The sequence below is a fragment of the Thalassophryne amazonica genome, chromosome 1 (assembly GCF_902500255.1).
Source record: "Thalassophryne amazonica chromosome 1, fThaAma1.1, whole genome shotgun sequence".
Taxonomy (NCBI): Eukaryota; Metazoa; Chordata; class Actinopteri; order Batrachoidiformes; family Batrachoididae; genus Thalassophryne; species Thalassophryne amazonica.
The window spans coordinates 36174640-36201311 of record NC_047103.1 but is presented as its reverse complement, the minus strand read 5'-3'; the positions used below and the strand labels follow the sequence as shown (position 1 = coordinate 36201311).

The following is a 26672-nucleotide window of genomic DNA, read 5'->3' as shown; positions in this document are numbered from 1 at the left end:
ATCGACAACGGCTAAGTTAATCTGTTTATGTAAACAATATACTTTTATACTAAAGAAGAAAACCTACATAATCACAAACTATGAATATTTGGTGTATAATTTTTCATTTAATCCAATATAGCTGTAAAATGAGATGGTGCTCTTTCTGCTGCAGTGAGCTTTCTGTCAGCAGATCCCAGAGCAGCTTCCCTGTCTGTCCCTGATCCCAGGTCAGCGCTAGAAAGGCCATCTGTGCATGACTGATGGTGTCATGAATGCACCACGGAACATCGAGACATAGTGGATCTTCTGTCACCCGTGACAGTCTAAAGATAGAAACATCAGAGAAAAGACGAACAGATCCGCCTTGCAGGTTGTAAAAGCTAACACTTCTCTATCTCTGACTGACTGTGCAGAGGCTCCATTCTGTTGACAGAGTGAAGCAGCTCACTTACACACGATACATGTGAGGTGTACACACAGAGAGCTTCTCATAACCTCATGAGGGTAACAGACAAAAAGCTGAGTGCAGCTTCTGCATTGCAGCCTCCACACCCTTCTCCATCCACTGCCCTTCCTCTCTCTCTCTTTCCCCCGTCTCTTTGGTCTCAATCTCTTATCCCCTCTTTCCATCACTTCATCTCCTTTTCCTTTCATCCTCTTGATCAAATTTTTCCATGTCATTTTGCCACCGCCCTCTTCCCTAGCATTTCATCCATTCGTCACCATCCCCCCCATGACCTGTAGACCTTCCACTAAACATGTCTCGGCTCCTGTCCCCGCCTCCCGCCTCCAACAGCATCCTCCGTTCACCCAAAGCCCACCTTGCACACAGAAGACCCCATCCAGTATCACTTACTTGTACCCATACTCACCTTCTGCACCTTCTGGAGGTCCTCCCCACGTCCAACGCTTGGGCCTCGTCTCCAGGTGGTCCTGGGCCTCCAATGTATCTCCCCCTCCTCCTCCTCTTGCTCTCCTCTCAGTACCACCGGCTCTCCGGCGAACCAGGGCCTCCAGTCTCTCCTGCTCATTCCGTTCGGAAACAGGGAAGAACAGACATTCTCTCACCGAGCCATCGCTACGGCGACGGACGCCTGGTGATGCACACGGAGACAGCTGCGCCATGGTTGCTGCATGAAACCGCAGCAACCTCACCCCTTCGTCCTCCTCTCACTTATTCTCTGTGTCTCAGGGTACTCGTTTGCTCATCAGTCATTCAGTGGTGCAAAACACAGCAACACCGCTCGCTCCTCTTTCCTCCGTATTCTCCTTGCTTCTGCTCATTCGCTCCTTTTCCTTCTCTCTCTCGCTCTCTGCTGCTCCCTCAATGTACCAATGATTCCCTTTCTACCACTCTCTCCTATCTTACATTTATTTACCCCACCCTCTCTCTCTCTCTCTCTCTCTCTCTCCCCCTCCCTCTCTCTCTCTCATGACAGGGTATATGTCATCAAGCAATTACTAGATGGGAGGGGACAAAATACAATCTATTCTTCTACCCCCACATCCACCATGCCGGCACACACAGTGACTGGACTGGTGATTGATCCTGGCCACATTTGTTTTTCTCTCCATTTCTTTTTCTTCTTTCTGTCTCCTTTTGTTTATACTTTATACCTTTATCTGTCCTTATGCAGTATAATTATCTGGATACTGGTATTTAACAAAATAAATAATTAAAAGTAAACAAAACAACACAATATATGAAATAGATATAATTAGTGATTAGCACTGTTGCCTCACAGCAAGAACTTTGTGGGATCGCATCCCATCTGGGGCCATTCTGTGTGGAGTCTGCATGTTCTCCCCATGTTCTTTCTGGGTGCTCCGGCTTCCTCCCACATCCAAAAACATGCAGGTTAGGTGAATTGGAAATTTTAAATTGCCTGTAGGTGTGTGTGTGTGGGTGTGAATGTGTCGGTTTGTCTATATGTGACCCTGTGATAGACTTGTGTCTTGTCCAGGGTGTACCCAGCCTCTCGCCCTATGACTGCTGAGATGGGCTCCAGCCCTCCTGTGACCCTTAACTGGAGTAAGTGGGTATAGAAAATGGATGGATGGATGGAAATAGATATGAAATACTCCATCTCTTGATCGTGGGTACGAAGGCAGAGTCACGCACAAAGTGCAAGAGGGATGACAGATTGGGTGGGGGTGTGGGTGCATCAAAACAGATGGGGAGGGGGGAGATTGAATAGATGGGCAGATGTCTAGCAGAAAAGATGTTCATGAATGTACTCTGCATGCACATGGAAGCCTGGGACACACACTGGCTTTAGATTTAAATTCCATTTGTGATACTTCAAGATCAAATGCATTTGAAGAAATGTCCTGATTTGCACTATGTACTTCAGACAATGCACCCTAAGCAGTCAAGACAGGACCCCATATGTTTCTGCTTCACAGTTTGAAGAACAACTTTTTTTTTTTTCAAAGGCCAAGCAAATACTCTCTGTGAAGCTTATCACAGCATTGCACATACTGACTGTTCAAGTAAACAGGATATAATACTCGGGTGGTGATGTCATCGCCCCATATGACTGACCAATCATTATATCATCGGGTTATGCACAGTAGCATGTGGAGATGAAAGCAAAAGCCATTAAATCAATAGAGAAGGTGACAGTCCCTGATGACTCGGTGTATGCTGCCTCCATGTGCTGATGAGCATTTCTAAAGGAACTGATTTGCATTCCAATTCAATTTTTCTTTGTTATTGTACAAACAGTACTTGATTTGCATTTTTCTCTCAAAAGGATTAAAAACAGGTAACATTGCACAGTCATGGTCATATTATTGGCATCCTTGATTTGTAAGTACATATTTCAGAATATATTCAGAATGACACAAGATAAGATAAAACTTTATTGATCTCACAGAGGAGAAATTCACGTTACGTCAGCTCTTAAAAAACACACAAGATGGGTGCAAACATGCAAACAAACCAATTTTGTATAATGAAAATACTTTAAAAAATAAACCCACAGTTACTGAACAGAAATAAGAAAACAAAATGCTTTTATAAAGTGAAACAAAAAATATCATTAAAAAATTTATGCTGTGCACAACTATTGACACCCTTTGATGATTTTCCAGTAAATCACCACTTTCACACCAGGTTTTCTTTAAGGCCCCTTCACACAACACAAAGTTGGTCAAATGAAGCTGAAACAGACTGAAACAGGCCAAATTGGCGAACCCTGAAAAATTCCAGCCGCTGTCAGGAGGAACAGACGGTCAGACAGCTGTGTATGAATCCCGTACGATCCAGCAGCGACGGTTTCATGTACGCTCGTGGGGACACGCATGAAAACAGTGTGACCACGTGAGAGGTGTGATGCAACACAGCGCTCACACAACAGTGGAAGCAATTTAATATTGGACAAATGTACATAAATCAAAGATGTATAAGGACTGTGTGTAAGGAATGTGTAAGGACCAAATAATGAGAGAGCACAGAACATTACGTATAAGAACAATGAATGTACTGTTTAAATGTAAGACAATCATGTTACTGGTAATGATGTTTAATTTATGCGTGATGACTTGGCGGTCTGTGTTGGAATTGAGGAAACAAATGGATTTCGTTTTGTCTATTTAAATATTTAACTCTTGTTATAAAGAGCAAACAATGCAAGAATGATCATCCTTCTATCCCTTTAGAGTTGTATGTAAAAGTTTGGGCACCCCTGATGATTTCCATGGGTTTCCTTTATAAATCACTGGTTGTTTGGATCAGCAACTTCAGTTAAATATATCATATAGCAGACAAACACAGTGATATTTGAGAAGTGAAATGAAGTTTATAGGGTTTACAGAAAGTGTGCAATAATTCTTTAAACAAAATTAGGCAGGCGCATAAATTTGGGCACAACAACAGAAAAAATACATCAATATTTAGTAGCTCCTCCTTTTGCAGAAATAACAGCCTCTAAACACTTCCTATAGCTTCCAGTGAGACTCTGGATTTTGGCTGAAGGTATTTTGGACCATTCCTCTTTACAAAACATCTGCAGTTTAGTCAGGTTTGTTGGTTTCTGAGCATGGACAGCCCGCTTAAAATCACACCACAGATTTTCAGTAATATTCAGGTCTGGGGACTGAGATGGCCATTCCAGAACACTGTAGTTGTTCCTCTGCATGAATGCCTTAGTAGATTTTGAGCAGTGTTTAGGGTCGTTGCCTTGTTAAAAGATCCAGCCCTGGCGCAACTTCAACTTTGTCACTGATTCATGAACATTGGTTTCAAGAATCTGCTGATACTGACTGGAATCCATGTGACCCTCAACTTTAACAAGATTGCCATTCGAATCCTCCTTCTTGCGCCATTTGGCCTCATTCGTGTTATGTGTAACACGGCCTTTACAGAAGTCAGGGATACATGAACATTTCCAAATCACTGTGTGTATTGGACTTCAGTTACATCAATCATTAAACCACACAACCAGTAAGGCACTGTATTTTAAATTTGTTTGTAGTACACAGTTGTCAAAAACTGAGTGATTGTGCAACTTTGGACTGTTGCACCACCAATTACAGCTTCATGGTGGAATAGGAAATAGAAAGACTTTCTAAGAACAAAAACATGAAATTTCAACTACATTTTGTTAGAAGGCACATGGGACACTGAAGTTGAGATCTGATGAATTTTCTCATGTAAAAATTCCTTTGTTTCATTATACAAAATTGGTTTGTTTGTATTTCTTGCTGAAAATATTCAGAATAATGTAAGGTGCCAATAATTTTGACCATGACTGTACGCCACCAGGCAGGAGGAGAAGACGGAGGCCAAAGAGGTTTATGGATGTGCTGAGGGAGGACATGCAGTTGGTTGGTGGTGTGTTAGAGGAAGATACAGAGGACAGGGTGAGATGGAAATAACTGATCCACTGTGTTGACCCCTAACGCGGGCAGCCGAGAGAGGAAGAAAGAAAAACAATGGAAACCTTCTAAATAATTGCAAAAAGTATACAAATTAGCTGAATTTATTTTATTATTTGATATATCAATTCATTTACTAAATTATATATTTGTCCTGATGGCATGGTGGCTTCGTGGTTTGCACTGTTGCCTCACAGCCAGAAGGTCCTGGGATTGGTACCCACCTGGTCCTTTGTGTGGAGTTTACATGCTCTTCCTGTGTTCACGTGGGTTTCCTCTGGCTGCTCCTCCAAATTTCAAAGACATGCAGGTTAGGTGTGTGTGAATAAGTTTGTCTTGGTATGTGGCCCTGTGATAGGTTGGTGGCTCTTGCCCTCTGACTGCTAGGATAGGGCCCAGGACCCCCTTGACCATTAATTGGAGTAAGCAGGTAAATAAAATTAAGGACTATAATGTTTCCTATAGTCAGTTAATTTTGTGTATTTTAAACTATCATGCTAACTGTTTTTATATAATGGCTGAGTAGATCCTTGTCATTTGATTGGTGCTTTGTATGTCACATGACATGGATAATTCATCCCATTTGTGTTGCGTTGCATTTAGAGTGCAATTTGGTTCCATTTAGTGTGCAAATTTGGTTCCACACATTTGGTACCACTGCACTCTGCAAACCCCACCCACTAGTGTGGGCAGCATTTAGCTAAACATGCGGAGTTTGTTTTGCCGACTGACGACGATTTTGAGGAGCTAATAAGCGAAGTGCACATCTTGGGCCACGCGGTGCATTATGGGTACACTAAATTTTTTCGGCTACCAATCCACATTCAAAGACGACAGAAAGCAGCGAGGAGTGCTATGATTTGGACCATTTCAACTGCTGGAAAGTTGACAATTTACAGCATTTTTGTAAGCTCCGTGGATTGCCTTTTACAACCAGGACTGCGTACGGCAGTAGAGAGAAACGGAAAGAAGAGCTGGCTGCCCTTGCGTGTGCTGCATCGGTACAGAAACTACTGTTGGTGCTGACAAAGGAGGAAGAGAGAGCTGCTGTTGAAAATGACTACTAGTGCTTGTTGATAGTTGGAGACGAACAAATTTCTGACCGCTTGAAGGCAACTGACGGATGGTTAGACCAAGTCCAGGGTCTGAAACTGTGGATATTGCAGAATATTTGCTAAGCAGGGATGAGAAATTGCTACTGCACCGACTTCGTAATGACTACAAGGAAGGTGGATCTCACATATTTCCTCTTTGGTGTCACGTTTGTTTTGATAAGTTGACAGACATACAATGATGTGCATACATGCAGTTTGTATAGAACATGTCAATATTACAATATTACGCGCCATGTCATTCATGGCGCGACATTACAGTCATAAGCCAATGCACAAAAAAGGCGCCATCAACCACATTATAATTCGGCAAGGTTTCAGGATATTGACAAAACTAGAAGCACTTGGAGAGCGCAAACCTCCGCCAAGGCCATAAGGTCACTGACGTCACATGGAATACCCTTTCGCAAGGCTGCCCTTGCGTGTGCTGCATCGGTACAGAAACTACTGTTGGTGCTGACAAAGGAGGAAGAGAGAGCTGCTGTTGAAAATGACTACTAGTGCTTGTTGATAGTTGGAGACGAACAAATTTCTGACCGCTTGAAGGCAACTGACGGATGGTTAGACCAAGTCCAGGGTCTGAAACTGTGGATATTGCAGAATATTTGCTAAGCAGGGATGAGAAATTGCTACTGCACCGACTTCGTAATGACTACAAGGAAGGTGGGTCTCACATATTTCCTCTTTGGTGTCACGTTTGTTTTGATAAGTTGACAGACATACAATGATGTGTATACATGCAGTTTGTATAGAACATGTCAATATTACAATATTACGCGCCATGTCATTCATGGCGCGACATTACAGTCATAAGCCAATGCACAAAAAAGGCGCCATCAACCACATTATAATTCGGCAAGGTTTCAGGATATTGACAAAACTAGAAGCACTTGGAGAGCGCAAACCTCCGCCAAGGCCATAAGGTCACTGACGTCACATGGAATACCCTTTCGCAAAGAGACTTATTCCACATCGTTTCACGCATCTACCATCATCTTTCAGATTCAGTGGTCAAACTCTTAGTTCTTCAGCAAATGTATTTATAAAGAGAAACTGCATGAACGACACAAGTTTGTTTTATTTTCTAATAAGTTTATTCAATGAGGAGAAACAAATGCTAAATTATTGTTGTGTTGTAACTTAATTTTTGTTCAGCCTTTGTGATCTGTCTTCATGAAGTTAGATGCAAAAATGTTGAAATTGGCCCTATCCTGCAATGATAAAGAATCCTTAAAAAATTACTGGCTCTGGATCGTATTCCAGATCATTACTAAAATTTAATGACTTCTAAGTTAGGCCAAGATACACCCCTGGTAAAAATTTCATTGAAATCTGTTGAGGATTTTTTGAGAAATCCTGCTAACAAACCAACCAACCAACCAACAAACAAATGGATGCGACCGAAAACATAACCTCCTTGGCGGAGGTAATAAATGTGTGCAAGAAACTTACAATTTTAGTCCATCTTTTACGTCCGTCTGGATATTTCTTTTCTGTGGCGAAATTGTGTAGAATGAATGGAGGTTTACAACCATATTTCTTCTTTTTTCCATCTTTGGGTGGACTCGGCAGAGCCTTGCAATCGTGTGTTTTCAGCCAACTTTCGAGCCTATAAATTCCGTTCGAGCATTTGAAAACAGCACAATGCGCACCTGACATTATTGTATCCGTCGGTTAAGGTTTAAAGCCTTTGAGACAATCCCTGTAAGCCATAACTTTCACAGTCCGCTAACACTACCACAAATGAAATTCAATTGTACGTAGTAGTATGTGTTTGGTAGCTGGAATTTTTGACCCCGTTTGACCCACGCATGCGCAGATGCGTTGTTGCACTTTGCTTATTGATGGTGGTAATTCTCCGCACACACGTGCACGCACGCACACACACACACAAAACAAATCCACAGCTCTGGAAGCCATCTGGATGCATGAAGAGCTGTTAGGAGGAAGTTAAAATGAAAAACTAATCTCTGATTTTTTTTCACTGCACTGAGGAAATACACAATCTTTTTTTTTTTTTATGGAAGTACATGAAATTGGTGCACGGCATCGCGGATGACATTGTGAGAATTATTTGTGGACTCCTATTTAAAGTTCATGTTGGACTGCTGATGTCAGAGCAGCAGTGATGCACCAAAGCTAGACAAATTTCTGATGTGATTTTTCGCTGGAGTGAGGAAGTTCACAAACTCTTTTTCTTTTTCTTTTTTTCAAAGTACACAAAGTCAGTGCAGTGACACACCAAAATGGAAGTCCCTTTTCTATTGTTTAGAAATTAATATAATATCAAATCAAATCAAATCAAAGTGCATCATGGGAACCCCCCAGCAGTCTAAGTCTATAGCAGCATAACTAAGGGATGGTTCAGGGTCACCTGATCCAGCCCTAACTATAAGCTTTAGCAAAAAGGAAAGTTTTAAGCCTAATCTTAAAAGTAGAGAGGGTGTCTGTCTCCATGATCCGAATTGGGAGCTGGTTCCACAGGAGAGGAGCCTGAAAGCTGAAGGCTCTGCCTCCCATTCTACTCTTAAAAACCCTAGGAACTACAAGTAAGCCTGCAGTCTGAGAGCAAAGTGCTCTATTGGGGTGATATGGTACTAAGAGGTCCCTAAGATAAGATGGGACCTGATTATTCAAAACCTTATACTATAAGTAAGAAGAAGAAATAGAATTAACAGGAAGCCAATGAAGAGAGGCCAGTATGGGTGAAATATGCTCTCTCCTTCTAGTCCCAGTCAGTACTCTAGCTGCAGCACTTTGAATTAACTGAAGGCTTTTCAGGGAACTTTTAGGACAACCTGATAATAATGAATTACAATAGTCCAGCCTAGAAGAAATAAATGCATGAATTAGTTTTTCAGCATCACTCTGAGACAAGACCTTTCTAATTTTAGAGATATTGCGCAAATGTAAAAAAGCAGTCCTACATATTTGCTTAATATGCGCACTGAAGGACATATCCTGATCAAAAATGACTCCGAGATTTCTCACAGTATTACTAGAGGTCAGGGTAATGCCATCCAGAGTAAGGATCTGGTTAGACACCATGTTTCTAAGATTTGTGGGGCCAAGTACAATAACTTCAGTTTTATCTGAATTTAAAAGTAGGAAATTAGAGGTCACCCATGTCTTTATGTCTGTAAGACATTCCTGCAGTTTAACTAATTGGTGTGTGTCCTCTGGCTTCATGGATAGATAAAGCTGGGTATCATCTGCGTAACAATGAAAATGTAAGCAATGCTTTCTAATAATACTGCCTAAGGGAAGCATGTATAAAGTGAATAAAATTGGTCCTAGCACAGAACCTTGTGGAACTCCATAATTAACCTTAGTCTGTGAAGAAGACTCCCCATTTACATGAACAAATTGTAATCTATTAGATAAATATGATTCAAACCACCGCAGCGCAGTGCCTTTAATACCTATGGCATGCGCTAATCTCTGTAATAAAATTTTATGGTCAACAGTATCAAAAGCAGCACTGAGGTCTAACAGGACAAGCACAGAGATGAGTCCACTGTCTGAGGCCATAAGAAGATCATTTGTAACCTTCACTAATGCTGTTTCTGTACTATGATGAATTCTGAAACCTGACTGAAACTCTTCAAATAGACCATTCCTCTGCAGATGATCAGTTAGCCGTTTTACAACTACCCTTTCAAGAATTTTTGAGAGAAAAGGAAGGTTGGAGATTGGCCTATAATTAGCTAAGATAGCTGGGTCAAGTGATGGCTTTTTAAGTAATGGTTTAATTACTGCCACCTTAAAAGCCTGTGGTACATAGCCAAATAATAAAGATAGATTGATCATATTTAAGATTGAAGCATTAATTAATGGTAGGGCTTCCTTGAGCAGCCTGGTAGGAATGGGGTCTAATAGACATGTTGATGGTTTGGAGGAAGTGACTAATGAAAATAACTCAGACAGAACAATCGGAGACCAAGAGTCTAACCAAGACCAAGAGTCTAACCAAATACCAGCATTACTGAAAGCAGCCAAAGATAACGATATGTCTTTGCGATGGTTATGAGTAATTCTTTCTCTAATAGTTAAAATTTTATTAGCAAAGAAAGTCATGAAGTCATTACTAGTTAAAGTTAAAGGAATACTCGGCTCAATAGAGCTCTGACTCTTTGTCAGCCTGGCTACAGTGCTGAAAAGAAACCTGGGGTTGTTCTTATTTTCTTCAATTAGTGATGAGTAGTAAGATGTCCTAGCTTTACGGAGGGCTTTTTTATAGAGCAACAAACTCTTTTTCCAGGCTAAGTGAAGATCATCTAAATTACTGAGACACCATTTCCTCTCCAACTTATGGGTTATCTGCTTTAAGCTGCGAGTTTGTGAGTTATACCACGGAGTCAGGCACTTCTGATTTAAGGCTCTCTTTTTCAGAGGAGCTACAGCATCCAAAGTTGTGCTCAATGAGGATGTAAAACTATTGACGAGATAATCTATCTCACTCACAGAGTTTAGGTAGCTACTCTGCACTGTGTTGGTATATGGCATTGTAGAACATAACAAAGAAGGAATCATATCCTTAAACCTAGTTACAGCGCTTTCAGAAAGACTTCTACTGTAATGAAACTTATTCCCCACTGCTGGGTAGTCCATTAAAGTAAATGTAAATGTTATTAAGAAATGATCAGACAGAAGGGGATTTTCAGGGAATACTGTTAAGTCTTCAATTTCCATACCATAAGTCAAAACAAGATCTAAAGTATGATTAAAGTGGTGGGTGGGCTCATTTACATTTTGAGCAAAGCCAATTGAGTCTAATAATAGATTAAATGCAGTGTTGAGGCTGTCATTCTCAGCATCTGTGTGGATGTTAAAATCGCCCACTATAATTATCTTATCTGAGCTAAGCAATAAGTCAGACAAAAGGTCTGAAAATTCACAGAGAAACTCACAGTAACGACCAGGTGGACGATAGCTAACAACAAATAAAACTGGTTTTTGGGACTTCCAATTTGGATGGACAAGACTAAGAGTCAAGCTTTCAAATGAATTAAAGCTCTGTCTGGGTTTTTGATTAATTAATAAGCTGGAGTGGAAGATTGCTGCTAATCCTCCCCCTCGGCCCGTGCTACGAGCATTCTGACAGTTAGTGTGACTTGGGGGTGTTGACTCATTTAAACTAACATAATCATCCTGCTGTAACCAGGTTTCTGTAAGGCAGAATAAATCAATATGTTGATCAATTATTATATCATTTACTAACAGGGACTTAGAAGAGAGAGACCTAATGTTTAATAAACCACATTTAACTGTTTTAGTCTGTGGTGCAGTTGAAGGTGCTATATTATTTTTTCTTTTTGAATTTTTATGCTTAAATAGATTTTTACTGGTTGTTGGTGGTCTAGGAGCAGGCACCGTCTCTACGGGGATGGGGTATTGGGGGGATGGCAGGGGGAGAGAAGCTGCAGAGAGGTGTGTAAGACTACAACTCTGCTTCCTGGTCCCAACCCTGGGTAGTCACGGTTTGGAGGGTTTAATAAAATCAAATCATCATCATATGAAATGACAAGGATCTATTTTAGCCGTTATATAAAACAAATAAGTAAGTAAGTCCCTTTGGCTGCTCCCTTGTTTTGCACTCCGGGTCGCCACAGCAAATCCAAGGCAGATCTGCATGTTGAATTGGCACAAGTTTTATGCCGGCTGCCCTTCCTGATGCAACTCCACATTACATGGGAACCTTCCATTCAACGAGGCAAAGCCGAGTTGAATGGTATGTTCCAGCTTTCACCTCATGAAATTTTCGTAACACTGAACTCATAAACATTCATTATTTGTATGACATTGGTAGATGACAAAATCTTCACAAAGAATACATCCTCCGGTACCCTCACTAGATGTGAAAGCAGTATTAGTGTGCTGTGACCTCTGACCTTCTCTGCCTCTTGTTGCCGCTGTCTTTTCTCCTCAACAGCAGCTCTGCGCTGCTGCTCCTTCTTCCTCTGCTCCTCCATCTTTCTTCCTCTCTCCTCTGCGCAGCGCACCAGGTGCTGCTGCACACGACGTTCCTTATCCTGCAGCAGCTCTGACAGCTCTACACACACACACACACACACACACACACACACACACACACACAGTTTCAGAAATGTTTTAACATTCAAGACGTGATGAATTCCAAGTGAAGCAGGATATTTGCATGACAATGTGTTGTTTGTTCGTTTTCCTTTTATGTTGTTGTGATGTATAAGGCAGACACACAAACAAAAGTGTCGATTAGACAGGATGCAGACACTCAAAGAGAACACAAGAAGGTTAAAAAAAAAAAAACATAATATGCATTAGCACTTACAACCCCTCGGCTGATGCCAAGTATGACTGATTAATGAACAGTGAAGAATTAATCACAAAAAGAATCTGCACACTAAACCTTTACTTACAACGTTTTGATCGCACAGATCTTCATCGAAAGATTTTGTCATGATTTCAATGCCTGTGTTAAATTTTGTTTCTTTTAATGGGCCTAATACAAAGTCAGTAATTTGAGTTGGTAGTTGTATGCAGTCGCCTTTTCCATAATTGTAGTCTAAGCTTCTGGTAAGTGTGTAAAGACCTTTCAGGGGGAAATGTACTTTTGTTCCTCCTAAGAATAGAAATGCATCACCAGACACTTACTGTTGTCTAGTAGAATGAGATGTTCAAAAAGATCTCTACAACAAAACGTGAATATAAAGTTCATAACAATTTGCCATTACATCAAAGGAAGGCTTCACTTGAACTAAAAAAATAGACAAAGATATTACTGTCAAGCCAGAAGACACAGGAGGTTCTATAGTTGTGATGGATAGGTGTAACTACATAGTTGGAGGTTATTCACACTCCCATCCAGTAGATGGTAGTGTTCTATGGATTCTGACCCACACTTAAACAGAATTTTCAGTTTTTTAAATGCCTTTTTTCTTACAAATGAAAAAAATGACATATTTACAACTACAAATTTATTTGTAAAAACCAACACACACGTTACAGTAACTTGTGTGTTGTTTTTTTTTACAAATAAATAAACCAACCAACCAGTGATAAGGAGGCTCATTTTTCCATAATGCCTTTGGGCATATGTGAGTGTTAATGCTCAAACCTTCAGAATTAGCGCATTACTTTAAAACTAGGGGTGGGAAAACTCAACAATAAAAATTTGACTGCATATATTCTTAATAATATATTGAGATACAGACAGTTCACAGAAGACATTTTCCATTGATACCAATCAAAATTACAAACAGTCCAGCAGGTAACAATATTCATGTCCATGAATAAATATACTAAAACAAATATGTCACAATTGTACACATACCACAACTGTGATATGTGTACAATTGTGATGTATTTTTTTTTAAGTATATTTAGATTTTGTTGTGATTTGGCACTTTATAAGCAGATTAAATTGAATTGAAATTGAACATTTTATTGAGTCTTAAAGTAAATAAATATGAAATTGGTCACTGGATCCTTAAACTTTGGATATAATAAACTCTACATGGTGAATCCTTGATCTCTGGACATAAATAGGAATAAACAAAATCTGTAGTTTTTGTCAAAAGCATTTCCTTTCAGGCATTATTGGCATGAATGTGTTTCCATACATCTGAGCTGAGCTCTTACAGCTGCTGTGCCTCACTTCAGAATGTAATTTGAAAAGAAAATACAGCGCGTTTCATTTTGTGAGGAAAAAAACGTTTTAGTCGATTGTAGTTTCTTGTCTGTATTACAACGTTTGGAAAGAGGTGTCATTTTATTTAAAGCGGCGATTCATTTTGAAATTATTAATTTCAACCGGACTCTGTCTCGGCCACGCAGCGTTTCGAGCTGTGTGAACGGAACAGAGGACGATTCTCGTTTCTTGACAGCAACAAGACAAGAGTCCCAGTTAGTGACTTTAATCCACACAAATGTGACTGACAATATTTTAATGGCTTTGAGAGGGGTTAAGAAGCGGACTTGCCGTTTCTGAAGAGCAGTGAATCAAAGAACCAACGAGCTACTGGATCGAAGCATTGCTTCAATGGTTCATGGTTTCAAAGTGGAGCCGCGCTGCAGAAACGGTTGATTATAGACCAAACCCTGAATATCCGACTTTATTTGTACGTCGTATGACTCTGAAACTCTGAAAAATCCGTATAATTTACGGACTATAGGTTGACATGAAAACCACCGAAAAGCTGTGTTCACTGCGGGGACACGTTTGGCACTATTCGGGATTCGGGATTATTCAAGATTTTTTTTACCGATGACGAACGATGCGTAAAAAAAATTTAACCAGTCTGGATCCGGGCCTGATCCTGTAGAACTCTGTACCGAAAATGTCCATTCAAAAGATCGGTGTCTTTCTGCATTTTGTTTTGTTGTGCATTGCATGGCATGTACTTTTCTCGATCCTTGTGTCGTTTTCTGTATGAACTCAGCTATCAGCAGGAAGCAGCAACATAAGCTCGCTCCCGACTAACGCTTTCAAAATAAAAGGCAACAAACAACAGTCATAAACGGCTAAAAAAAAAAAAAAAAACCTGCAGCATTTAGGGGAGGAACAAAATTGTCGGCGATAATGACCTCAATAATTAACGTAACGTTAGCGCGTTAACGTTGCCCAGCCCTATTTATAACTAAAAGATATGTGTGATATTTTCACTTTGTAAAAATGACAGAGTTGACATTAATATCAATAAACTGTCTGGAATTAGTTGGGTTTTTAAATCAAACCATAAGTCAAAACTGCTTTGTATTGATGCCTTCTGCCACATGTCTGGGGCACAGTATGTTGAATGTAAATGACTCTTCCTTACAGCAGTGGGCAGGGTGCACAAAGACAGACGTGTTGACTTGTTTGTTTTGGGGTTGTGATTGCCTTTGAGCGTACTCAGAATCACTGGCGATGCTTAAACTCAAAACTGGCTTGTCAGTAGCTGACAGTGTACCGGAGTAAACACTAAAAGTTAGCGGTTAGCTGTAGCTTCCACTTTTCGGTTTTTCGGTTTAGTGTTATAAAAGTTAACTTTTCAGTTAGCAGATTAGCAGTTATCGAAGCTAACGTTTTGGTTAGCTGCTATAATCAAGCCACTACAGTATTTAACCACAGCTCAGACAGCCAGATGCTGCCAGATCTAACAGTCTCCATTGTGGTACAGACATATTGGCCTTATCTCTTAGAAGATTTTTCATGGTTTGTATTTTTGGTGTTATTTTCCCAGACATCGGTTTACCTGTTTTCTCTGTTTCTTAGATCCATCAGTTGTTGCCATCAGCCTTGCATTAGTCTATGGCCGCCTGCTGATTCACTCATTTTCGACTCTGCTTGCCCTGCCCAGCTGTTCCTGTCCTCCCCTGTCGGACCATTCCAGCCAAGCCTGCCTACATCTCACTGTAATAAACTGCAGAAACCCGTTCTCTGTCTTCAGGTTGTGTCTGCATTCTGGGCCCTATCTGTCAGTTCCTGGGTCAACCACAACAAAGACTTGAATGTTGTCAAGCTGTCAAGTAAAGAACTGTTTCCTAGCTGTCAAAAAGCTTGAACTGAAGGTTTGTCTTTTACTGGGCAAATCACTTAACGATTTCAATGCTTCATTTTAGATGGTGGCTGCGCCTTGTCAACAACCCTGTTTGTGATATTCATGGACAGGATATTGAGGCACAGTCGGGGAGGGGGATCTTCTTTTGGTCAACTGAGGACCTCATCACTGCTTTTTGCAGATGATGTGGTCCTGTTAGCATCAACGGCCTGTGACCTTCGGCACTGACTGGGTCATTTCACGTTCCAAGTGTAGAGCAGCTGGGATGAAGATCAGCACCTCTAAATCTGAGCTCATGGTGCTCAGCAGGAAACCGATGGATTGCCAATTCTGGGTAGGCAATGAGGTCTTGTCCCAAGTGAAGGAGTTTAAGCACCTCGGAGTCTTGTTCACGAGTGAGGAACAATGGGGCGTGAGACTGGCCGGAGAATCGGTGCAGCAGGGGCAGTGTTGCATTCACTCTGCCGTGCTGTTGTGATGAAAAGTGAGCTGAGCCAAAACGCGAAGCTCTTGATCAACTGGTCAATCTTCATTCCTACTCTCGCCTATGGTCATGAGGGTTGGATCATGACCGACAGAGCTAGATTTTGGGTACAAGCGGCCGAAATGGGCTTCCTTGCCTTCCTTGGCTGGTGTGATGAAAACAGAGTTGAGTCGAAAGGTGAAGCTCTATCTACTGGTCAATCTTTGTTCCAGTGTCACCTATAGTCATGAGAGTTGGATCATGACGAAAGAACTAGCTTGCGGGTACAAGTGGCCAAAATGGATTTGCTCAGGAGGGTGGCTGGGGTCTCCCTAGGGTGAAAAGCTCAGTCATTCGTGAGGAGCTCCACGTACAGCCACTGCTCCTTCATGTTGGGTGGAGCCAACTGAGGTGGTTCAGGCATCTGGTAAGGATGCCTCCTGGGTGCCTCCCTAGGAAGGTGTTCCAGGCACATCCAGTTTGGAGGAGACCTCGGGCAAGATTTGGGACTAGGTGGAGAGATTATATCTCCACACTGGCCTGGGAAGTGGAGCTGTTGCCCCCGCGATCTGATCTCGGATAAGTGGTTGAAGATGAGTGATGAGTATATAAGGATAGGGAAGTGGGGGGTTAGCTGGTTAATTTACTGCTGCTGCAACCCGGGCCCGGATAAACGGCAGAAAATGAATGAATAAATGCAGGATGAAATCATATAATTTACCAATTGTACAATCCCAAGTTATATAGTTGCTAGGTATCCTGGGGTTGTTGAGATCTGAAATATACTTCACTAATGTTATCTCATTAATGAAGATTCCACAACCAGAAATGTGATGGATTTTTAATAGTACACAACCCACAATTTGATACATATAAAATATTGCAGGGTTTGTTTAACATTTTTTGCACCCCCTTTTTTCCAACTGTTTATCTTCACATTGAGAACTTTAATTTTAGATAACTGAACATGTTTACTTGTCAACAACAGCAGCTCCCCTTTAGCAAATATCTGAGTGCAAGGGTTATAATGCACTGAAATTTTAAGAGTTTTTCCATTATGTTATTGGTACTTCTAGAACGCAACCATTTAAGAGGTTTCAGTTTTTACAGTGGGAGTTAAATACAGACAGAGAGACCATACAAACTCCATATAGAAGGAAACTGTGCATTGGTGGAATTAAGCCCAAGACTGGTGGAATTAAGCAGGCAAGACTGCAAATCACTGCAACAACTTTACCCTTAAACTGGGGCCCTGTGGAATTTAGAGTGTGTAATGCACAGGACACGCTTTATGCTTTGACACTCATATCAGAAAAAAATAAAATAGACCAGCCCAAGGTGTAAAAACAGAAGATCCAGAGAACTCTTTTCAAACCGAGATCACGGGGTCTGAGAACTAGCTGTACCACTTCCACTACTTCCACTCACTGTGTGTGTTTCAGTGACACAAGAACAAGACAGACTATGTGCAGTTCCACCAGCAGAAGTCTTTACTCATACCTTGTCTCTTCACTCTGTTGCCGTGTCGCTCTTTAGATGAATGTATCCTATTCAACTGCAGGGAACCTACAACGCATTTAAAGGAAAAATGAAGCCATCAGTTTGTCTTAATGTCAGCTACTGGACTTTGTCAATAAAGAAAATTCTATTTGCATAATTCATACCCTGGATTTCAGTGTGACAGAGTGGAAATGTTAACCTTTAAATTTAATATTTCCTGAACATTTGGTTCCTTTACAGAATCGCAGGTGCCTTGTATAAGTTGTAAAATGACTGTTTGGCCATCTTATTTGGTATTTTAGGATAAAGTAGCTGCTCTACACATTTCATAAAGACATCTGTGCAGGTGTCAAACATAAAACAGAAAAATAAGTTCACCTTATCTCCTAAATGTCACTCCCATCCAGGTAATAGCACCAGTGTAACCTATGTTGTGTTTGTCCAACATTGGACTCAAAGTTACAACCTTGGATATGGGAGGATGCTCTAACAAGGAGTCAAAAATACAAGGCCTCTATCAGCTGTTTCTCAAACATCTTTTTTAGTGTTGAGAGTGAAGCTGACTCACTACACAGCACCTGCTGGTCACCATTTGATGCAGATGGACTGCAATATCTCTGAAATCCACAAATTGTTCAGTGATGTAAATTTATAGATTTTATTATTGAGCTGGTGAAGCTTTTGTGTGTTGTGGTGATTCTGTTTCTCAGACACATGAAATCAATTGTGGCATTCTCCAAGGCAGAATTCTAGGACCTATTACTTTGTTCAAAAGTGTGCTTCTTTAGGAAAAAAAATTAGGCACTGTGGAAATCAATAATCAGTTATGCAAATGGTGCACAACTGTGTATTTCTGTCTCTCCAGATAGTCCATTAGGTAAAAGGAGAAAATTTATGCTTGATTGGGCTGACTAAACAAATAACAACACAAGTATCTGATGCAGATAGACTTTAGATTCAAAGTTATAATTAACTGCATGCGTGTAAAAGGAGAAAATTTATGCTTGATTGGGCTGACTAAACAAATAACAACACAAGTGTCTGATGCAGATAGACTTTAGATTCAAAATTATAATTAACTGCATGCGTTTTTCATCATTCCTTTAGTTTACTGTATTTCATTTTTTCATTTAATTTTTATTTATATAGCATCAAATCACAACAAAGCTGCCTAAAAGCAGCTTTTTAAAAAATATTAAATACAACCCCTGGCAAAAATTATGGAATCACCAGCCTCGGAGGATGTTCATTCAGTTGTTTAATTTTGTAGAAAAAAAGCAGATCACAGACATGACACAAAACTAAAGTCATTTCAAATGGCAACTTTCTGGCTTTAAGAAACACTATAAGAAATCAGGAAAACTAATTGTGGCAGTCAGTAACAGTTACTTTTTCAGACCAAGCACAGGGAAAAAAATATGGAATCACTCAATTCTAAGGAAAAAATTATGGAATCATGAAAAACAAAAGAATGCTCCAACACATCACTCGTATTTTGTTGCACCACCTCTGGCTTTTATAACAGCTTGCAGTCTCTGAGGCATGGACTTAATGAGTGACAAACGGTACTCTTCATCAATCTGGCTCCAACTTTCTCTGATTGCTGTTGCCAGATCAGCTTTGCAGGTTGGAGCCTTGTCATGGACCATTTTCTTCAACTTCCACCAAAGATTTTCAATTGGATTAAGATCCGGACTATTTGCAGACCATGACATTGACCCTATGTGTCTTTTTGCAAGGAATGTTTTCACAGTTTTTGCTCTATGGCAAGATGCATTATCATCTTGAAAAATGATTTCATCATCCCCAAACATCCTTTCAATTGATGGGATAAGAAAAGTGTCCAAAATATCAACGTAAACTTGTGCATTTATTGATGATGTAATGACAGCCATCTCCCCAGTGCCTTTACCTGACATGCAGCCCCATATCATCAATGACTGTGGAAATTTACATGTTCTCTTCAGGCAGTCATCTTTATAAATCTTAATGGAACGGCACCAAACAAAAGTTCCAGCATCATCACCTTGCCCAATGCAGATTCGAGATTCATCACTGACTATGACTTTCATCCAGTCATCCACAGTCCACGATTGCTTTTCCGTAGCCCATTGTAACCTTGTTTTTTTCTGTTTAGGTGTTAATGATGGCGTTCGTTTAGCTTTTCTGTATGTAAATCCCATTTCCTTTAGGCGGTTTCTTACAGTTCGGTCACAGACGTTGACTCCAGTTTGTTGTGCATTTTTGATTTTTGAGACATATTGCTTTAAGTTTTCTGTCTTGATGCTTTGATGTCTTTCTTGGTCTACCAGTATGTTTGCCTTTAACAACCTTCCCATGTTGTTTGTATTTGGTCCAGAGTTTAGACACAGCTGACTGTGAACAACCAACTTCACAACATTGCGTGACGATTTACCCTCTTTTAAGAGTTTGATAATCCTCTCCTTTGTTTCAATTGACATCTCTCGTGTTGGAGCCATGATTCATGTCAGTCCACTTGGTGCAACAGCTCTCCAAGGTTGATCACTCCTTTTAAGATGCAGACTAACGAGCAGATTTGATTTGATCCAGGTGTTAGTTTTGGGGATGAAAATTTACAGGGTGATTCCATAATTTATTCCTCAGAATTGAGTGAGTCCATATTTTTTCCCTCTGCTTGGTCTAAAAAAGTAACCGTTACTGACTGCCACAATTATTTTTCCTGATTTCTTATAGTGTTTCTTAAAGCCAGAAAGTTGCCATTTGAAATGACTTTAGTTTTGTGTCATGTCTGTGATCTGCTTTTTTTCTACAAAATTAAACAACTGAATGAACATCCTCCGAGGCCGGTGATTCCATAATTTTTGCCAGGGGTTGTATAATCACAATGGTTACTGGCATGGTCTAGAATTGATTTTGCAAGTATTAGCAGTCGCAATATTTTCAGCCCCCCCCCCGAACATACAGAAAGCAACAGTACAACATAATTATAGGTTTACCTGGTCGACCGTTGTGACCGAATGATGCTTGAGAAGGAGATACATGCCCGCTGGTGAATAATGGTGAAGGGGGAGCGGCCAGGGCTGTGTTTTGGAGAAAAAGCCAGATATGAATCACACCACACAGGCCAAGAGGCAAACGCAGCTATAAATATAACGCTGCAGTGGGAAGCGTGACTCTTGCATTTGTCAAATGGAAGGGATTTGCAAACCAATTTATGGCATAAAAATACTATAAATCTGCTGTCAGTCACCATATTGGCTTTGGGGTCAAGTGTCACTATAAGCTATCAGAGCTAACTCCTGAGTGTAACCCTCAGGCATCTTATAGATGGATTTTTACTTCACAATCCATCCAACTGACATGACAACCACCAGAAGACAACAGACACATATTATCTAAATGCTCACGCGCACCATCACTGTATTTCTTGTGTTTTGCTTCATCCTTTCAAGGTTGCGTCACTTTCTAAATTAGCCAAATCATTTTTTTAAAGCAAAAATAGCATCTTTCAACTGAGCCACGTGACATGGGAGCACAAATCTGATAAGCTGCTAAATTAATGAAGACTAATTTTGGAAACACACGTTTCGCACTGTCATAGCCACACAGGAAAACATAATGTACTATATTCAAAAGAACATGAAAGCAATGAGTTTATGTTTTGCGGTGTATTCTAATATATCACTGTGAGTAATCCTGAAGCATATATTATCACACAATTTTACATCAATTATTTCTCTTACAAATACAGAACATGAAACTCAGCAGTAATTGCTATATTCTGAAAGACATCATATGGATGTATTGTACAGCTGTAACAGATATTCCACCTGAGTGTTTTCTCTCGATACTGGCATTAAATGTAAAACAAAGAAAACATTGTGGAAATAGGGATTGATAGGCATTAACTATAACATAACCGGGAAGGCTACATATCCACAAACAAGGAAAAAAGAACCTGTATTAACCATTTATTTTATGTGACAGTAAAAGGTCAGAAACTCTGGTGTATATTAGAGCCTGTGCAGGGTTCTCAAAAACAAATCAATATTATTCTGGATGAAGAATAACTCTTTCTGAATAATTGGAAAATAACATTTATTGATCCTCTGAACAAAATGATTATGTTACACAGCTGCGCAGAAATATGAGACAGATCAATCTAAATGAATGATTGCTACATGTGCATCTAGATCGCAGGCTTTGTAAAATGAGACCATACAAAAAAATTCCTATGCAAAGTTTGTACTGCATTTTTCCAGAATTCCACAATGACACACTTTTTTATAGCGCATATTACATGTTTAATATATAATAATTTGTTTTTATGTTATGCATAAAAGTGTTTATAATAATCACCAATTTTCATTTGTTTTGTCACAAATGTAGAAATGAGAGTTTAATTCTCACCTGTGACATCAGGATGGTTCGGAGCCACTTTGGTCATCTTAAAGGTTGTGGAATATTAAAATGACTAAACTGAAAACCATAAGAGACCGACAGCTCACTGACTCAAGAAGGAAGAAAAATATGATGCTGAAAGCAGATAAGTCAGAGAGGGAGGAGGAGAAAAGAGAGAGAGAGGAGGATGAGAGTGAGTCATGTTAGTTTGGTTTGCTGTGTTGTTCAGTGATGAAGCTTTAAAAAAAGCTAGATTCTTTCAACCACCGCACCACTTCATAAAAACATCACAATACAGACATGATTAATGACGCATCTCTGTGACTGTAAGTGTGCCCGTTTTCTAAATAAAAATGATTTCTTTCTTAAGAGTAACCGCTTATTTACGTACAGCTGTAGCCGTAGCGCAGCGTCACTCACTATAGTCGGCTAATTTACATATTAATGCGCCGCTACGTGTGCGTCGCTTAGCAACCAGGTGGTGTGCCACGGCCCCAGAACTATGTAGCGCAACTGAAAAAGGATGGTAAAGGGATACTTGATTAGTGACAGCTAAAACTACATTTGAGGTGAAGGAATTCCTTCAGTACCGAACAGAAAAGTGTCTCACCTCTCTCTGTCTCACGTGCCGCACTGCTACATTTGGTGTCGCTCGTGTCTGACCGCACGTGCCACTCACAGGAAGCCAGTCCCGGCAGAGTTCATTACGTCATACTCTCAGACTGTTCCCAAAACGCAGACACATAAACCATACGCCTGTACTAATTTAAAATTTTGCTCACCATAAATTTCGGTATTTATGTGTTTTAGTTGGGATGTTGTTGTACACACTTGTTTAAGATGATTTTTTAAACTCAGCAACCGTTATGATTTGGGCAAAGGCAGGAAATGTAAAACGTCTTTGAACATCAGCACCCTAATTTGAATATTTATGTTATCACATCAGTGTCAACAATATGTATATATGGAAATATGAAGTCTCTTTGCATGTATTCTGGCTGTTGGGATATTTAAATGATCACTATTTAGCATAACTGCTTACGCTATCCTATTTATGCCATTACAATACTTGAGCATTATGAAACCAAGGTGTAATCATAAAGCATTCTTAACCATATAATAATATGCAAATAAATGCAACAAACCTAAAGATTTCACAGGCTCATTTACCATCCATTGGGTACCACAAGTGCCTTCTTTTTTGTTCACGAATTATGTTCATATAAACAAAAACTTGCTTGTTACTCAATCCTACTATTGTAAAATAACAAGATTACAATATTCTAATATTACAATGGACTGGGCATTGCTGTATTGTTACAGCAATGACAGCCCAAGGAAAAAAAAAAACAAAACATCAAAATTAGGAAATTATGGTTCTTTTACCCGAGTCATCATAAATGGTAAATGGACTGCATTTATATAGCACTTTTCCATCTGCATCAGATGCTCAAAGCGTTTTACAAATAATGCCTCACATTCACCCCGATGTGGGAGTGCTGCCATACAAGGTGCTCACTACACACTGGGAGCAATAAGGGATTAGGGGCAATAAGCAATAAGGGTCCTTAGTGATTTTCCTGTCAGGCTGGGATTTGAACTGAGGATCTTCTGGTCTCAAGCCCAATGCCTTAACCACTAGACCATCACCTTCTCTTGTCAAGAGATACTGGCAATAAAAATGTCAAACTGGTGTCCAGAACAGAATTGTAGAGTGTATAAACGTAAGTTGTAAGATCAAAACATACACGGCCAGGTCAGAGGTCAGGGACAGTAAAGCAGTTACATAAAAGCCAGCAGTAATTCATCATCTTGCTCAGAGACACATCAGCAGGTTGGCGATGAAAGACATTTTGGACATCACAGGCTTATGTTGTATCAGCATCCTTCTACAAGTTTCAGCCATAGGGTTCAGCATATTTTGGCCATCTTGAGGCAACAGCAGGAACTGCATGTATTTTTCTCCCTCAATATTGCTGATTCAAGAAACATGAACTAACCCAATAAAAAAAAAACATCCAGCAGGCTATCCTAATACAAGGACACAATACTTTTAAAAATAGCCCTAATTTGCTCAGGAATAACATTGTTTGGTTTATCCACATTAGAAATATTACGAGGACTGCTTTCTTCCACCTGCGAAATATAGCGAAGATTCGTCCCATCCTGTCTATGGCTGATGCTGAGACCCTGATCCATGCGTTTATCTCTTCTAGATTGGACTATTGCAATGTGAATGACCACAGTCTATCATTAGGGCTCTCCAATTGGTTCAAAATGCTGCAGCCAGACTTTTGACACAAAGCAGAAGGTTCAACCACATTACACCCATTTTGGCATCACTTCACTGGCTTCCTGTTCCAGTGAGATAAGATTTTAAGGTTCTGCTACTAGTCTATAAAATTGTTCACGGTCCGGCACCTCCCTACCTAGCTGACCTAATTAAACCTTACGTACCAGCCCGGGGTTTGCGTTATCAGGGTGCATGACTACTTTGTGTCCCTAGGGTGAATAAGAAGTCTGCAGGTCATAAAGCTTTCTCTTATCGTTCCCCTGTTCTGTGGAATGATCTCCCTGCGTCAATAAAACAGTCAGATTTTGTGGAGACTTTCAAGTCCAGACTTAAGACGCACTTATTTTCCCTTTCGTATGGCTAGTGTAAGAGCCAGTTAATGGGGAATTCATATAGAATACTAATTTAGTTTAAAATGTTTAAATATGCTTAATTTTATTTTTAAGAAATTCATAATATATATATATAGATAATTAGCAAAGCTTCTGGGGAAAACCTGGTCTTGTTGGGAGAGACGGCATCCATCCCACTTTGGATGGAGCAGCTCTCATTTCTAGAAATCTGGCCAATTTTCTTAAATCCTCCAAACCGTGACTATCCAGGGTTGGGACCAGGAAGCAGAGTTGTAGTCTTACACACCTCTCTGCAGCTTCTCTCCCCCTGCCATCCCCTCATTACCCCATCCCCGTAGAGACGGTGCCTGCTCCCAGACCACCAATAACCAGCAGAAATCTATTTAAGCATAAAAATTAAAAAAGAAAAAATAATATAGCACCTTCAACTGCACCACAGACTAAAACAGTTAAATGTGGTCTATTAAACATTAGGTCTCTCTCTTCTAAGTCCCTGTTGGTAAATGATATAATAATTGATCAACATATTGATTTATTCTGCCTTACAGAAACCTGGTTACAGCAGGACGAATATGTTAGTTTAAATGAGTCAACACCCCCGAGTCACACTAACTGTCAGAATGCTCGTAGCACGGGCCGGGGCGGAGGATTAGCAGCAATCTTCCATTCCAGCTTATTAATTAATCAAAAACCCAGACAGAGCTTTAATTCATTTGAAAGCTTGACTCTTAGTCTTGTCCATCCAAATTGGAAGTCCCAAAAACCAGTTTTATTTGTTATTATCTATCGTCCACCTGGTCATTACTGTGAGTTTCTCTGTGAATTTTCAGACCTTTTGTCTGACTTAGTGCTTAGCTCAGATAAGATAATTATAGTGGGCGATTTTAACATCCACACAGATGCTGAGAATGACAGCCTCAACACTGCATTTAATCTATTATTAGACTCTACTGGCTTTGCTCAAAATGTAAATGAGTCCACCCACCACTTTAATCATATCTTAGATCCTGTTCTGACTTATGGTGTGGAAATAGAAGACTTAACAGTATTCCCTGAAAACTCCCTTCTGTCTGATCATTTCTTAATAACATTTACATTTACTCTGATGGACTACCCAGCAGTGGGGAATAAGTTTCATTACACTAGAAGTCTTTCAGAAAGCGCTGTAACTAGGTTTAAGGATATGATTCCTTCTTTATGTTCTCTAATGCCATATACCAACACAGTGCAGAGTAGCTACCTAAACTCTGTAAGTGAGATAGAGTATCTCGTTAATAGTTTTACATCCTCATTGAAGACAACTTTGGATGCTGTAGCTCCTCTGAAAAAGAGAGCTTTAAATCAGAAGTGCCTGACTCCGTGGTATAACTCACAAACTCGTAGCTTAAAGCAGATAACCCGTAAGTTGGAGAGGAAATGGCGTCTCACTAATTTAGAAAATCTTCACTTAGCCTGGAAAAAGAGTCTGTTGCTCTATAAAAAAGCCCTCCGTAAAGCTAGGACATCTTTCCACTCATCACTAATTGAAGAAAATAAGAACAACCCCAGGTTTCTTTTCAGCACTGTAGCCAGGCTGACAAAGAGTCAGAGCTCTATTGAGCTGAGTATTCCATTAACTTTAACTAGTAATGACTTCATGACTTTCTTTGCTAACAAAATTTTAACTATTAGAGAAAAAATTACTCATAACCATCCCAAAGACGTATCGTTATCTTTGGCTGCTTTCAGTGATGCCGGTATTTGGTTAGACTCTTTCTCTCCGATTGTTCTGTCTGAGTTATTTTCATTAGTTACTTCATCCAAACCATCAACATGTTTATTAGACCCCATTCCTACCAGGCTGCTCAAGGAAGCCCTACCATTAATTAATGCTTCGATCTTAAATATGATCAATCTATCTTTATTAGTTGGCTATGTACCACAGGCTTTTAAGGTGGCAGTAATTAAACCATTACTTAAAAAGCCATCACTTGACCCAGCTATCTTAGCTAATTATAGGCCAATCTCCAACCTTCCTTTTCTCTCAAAAATTCTTGAAAGGGTAGTTGTAAAACAGCTAACTGATCATCTGCAGAGGAATGGTCTATTTGAAGAGTTTCAGTCAGGTTTTAGAATTCATCATAGTACAGAAACAGCATTAGTGAAGGTTACAAATGATCTTCTTATGGCCTCGGACAGTGGACT

At 40.0% G+C, this 26672-nt stretch overlaps 1 protein-coding gene across 6 annotated transcripts in view; it reads right to left on the bottom strand.

Moving 5' to 3' along the window:
• The window catches only part of LOC117508221 (MAP7 domain-containing protein 2-like), an 83537-nt gene extending 61514 nt beyond the window's left edge, over positions 1 to 22023 (bottom strand). For 3 of the 6 annotated variants that reach the window (XM_034167889.1, XM_034167904.1, XM_034167926.1), the window contains exons 1-4: positions 21852 to 22020; positions 20438 to 20521; positions 11867 to 12027; positions 855 to 1005 (exon numbers count right to left, since the gene is read on the bottom strand). In XM_034167889.1, the coding sequence (XP_034023780.1) occupies positions 855 to 1005; positions 11867 to 12027; positions 20438 to 20521; positions 21852 to 21888 (433 nt within the window). In that variant the 5' untranslated portion in view covers positions 21889 to 22020. Of the gene's footprint in view, positions 1 to 854; positions 1006 to 11866; positions 12028 to 20437; positions 20522 to 21851 lie in introns of all 6 variants that reach the window. The other 3 variants (XM_034167913.1, XM_034167920.1, XM_034167897.1) reach the window with 2 other exon arrangements.
• Positions 22024 to 26672: the final 4649 nt, after the last annotated feature.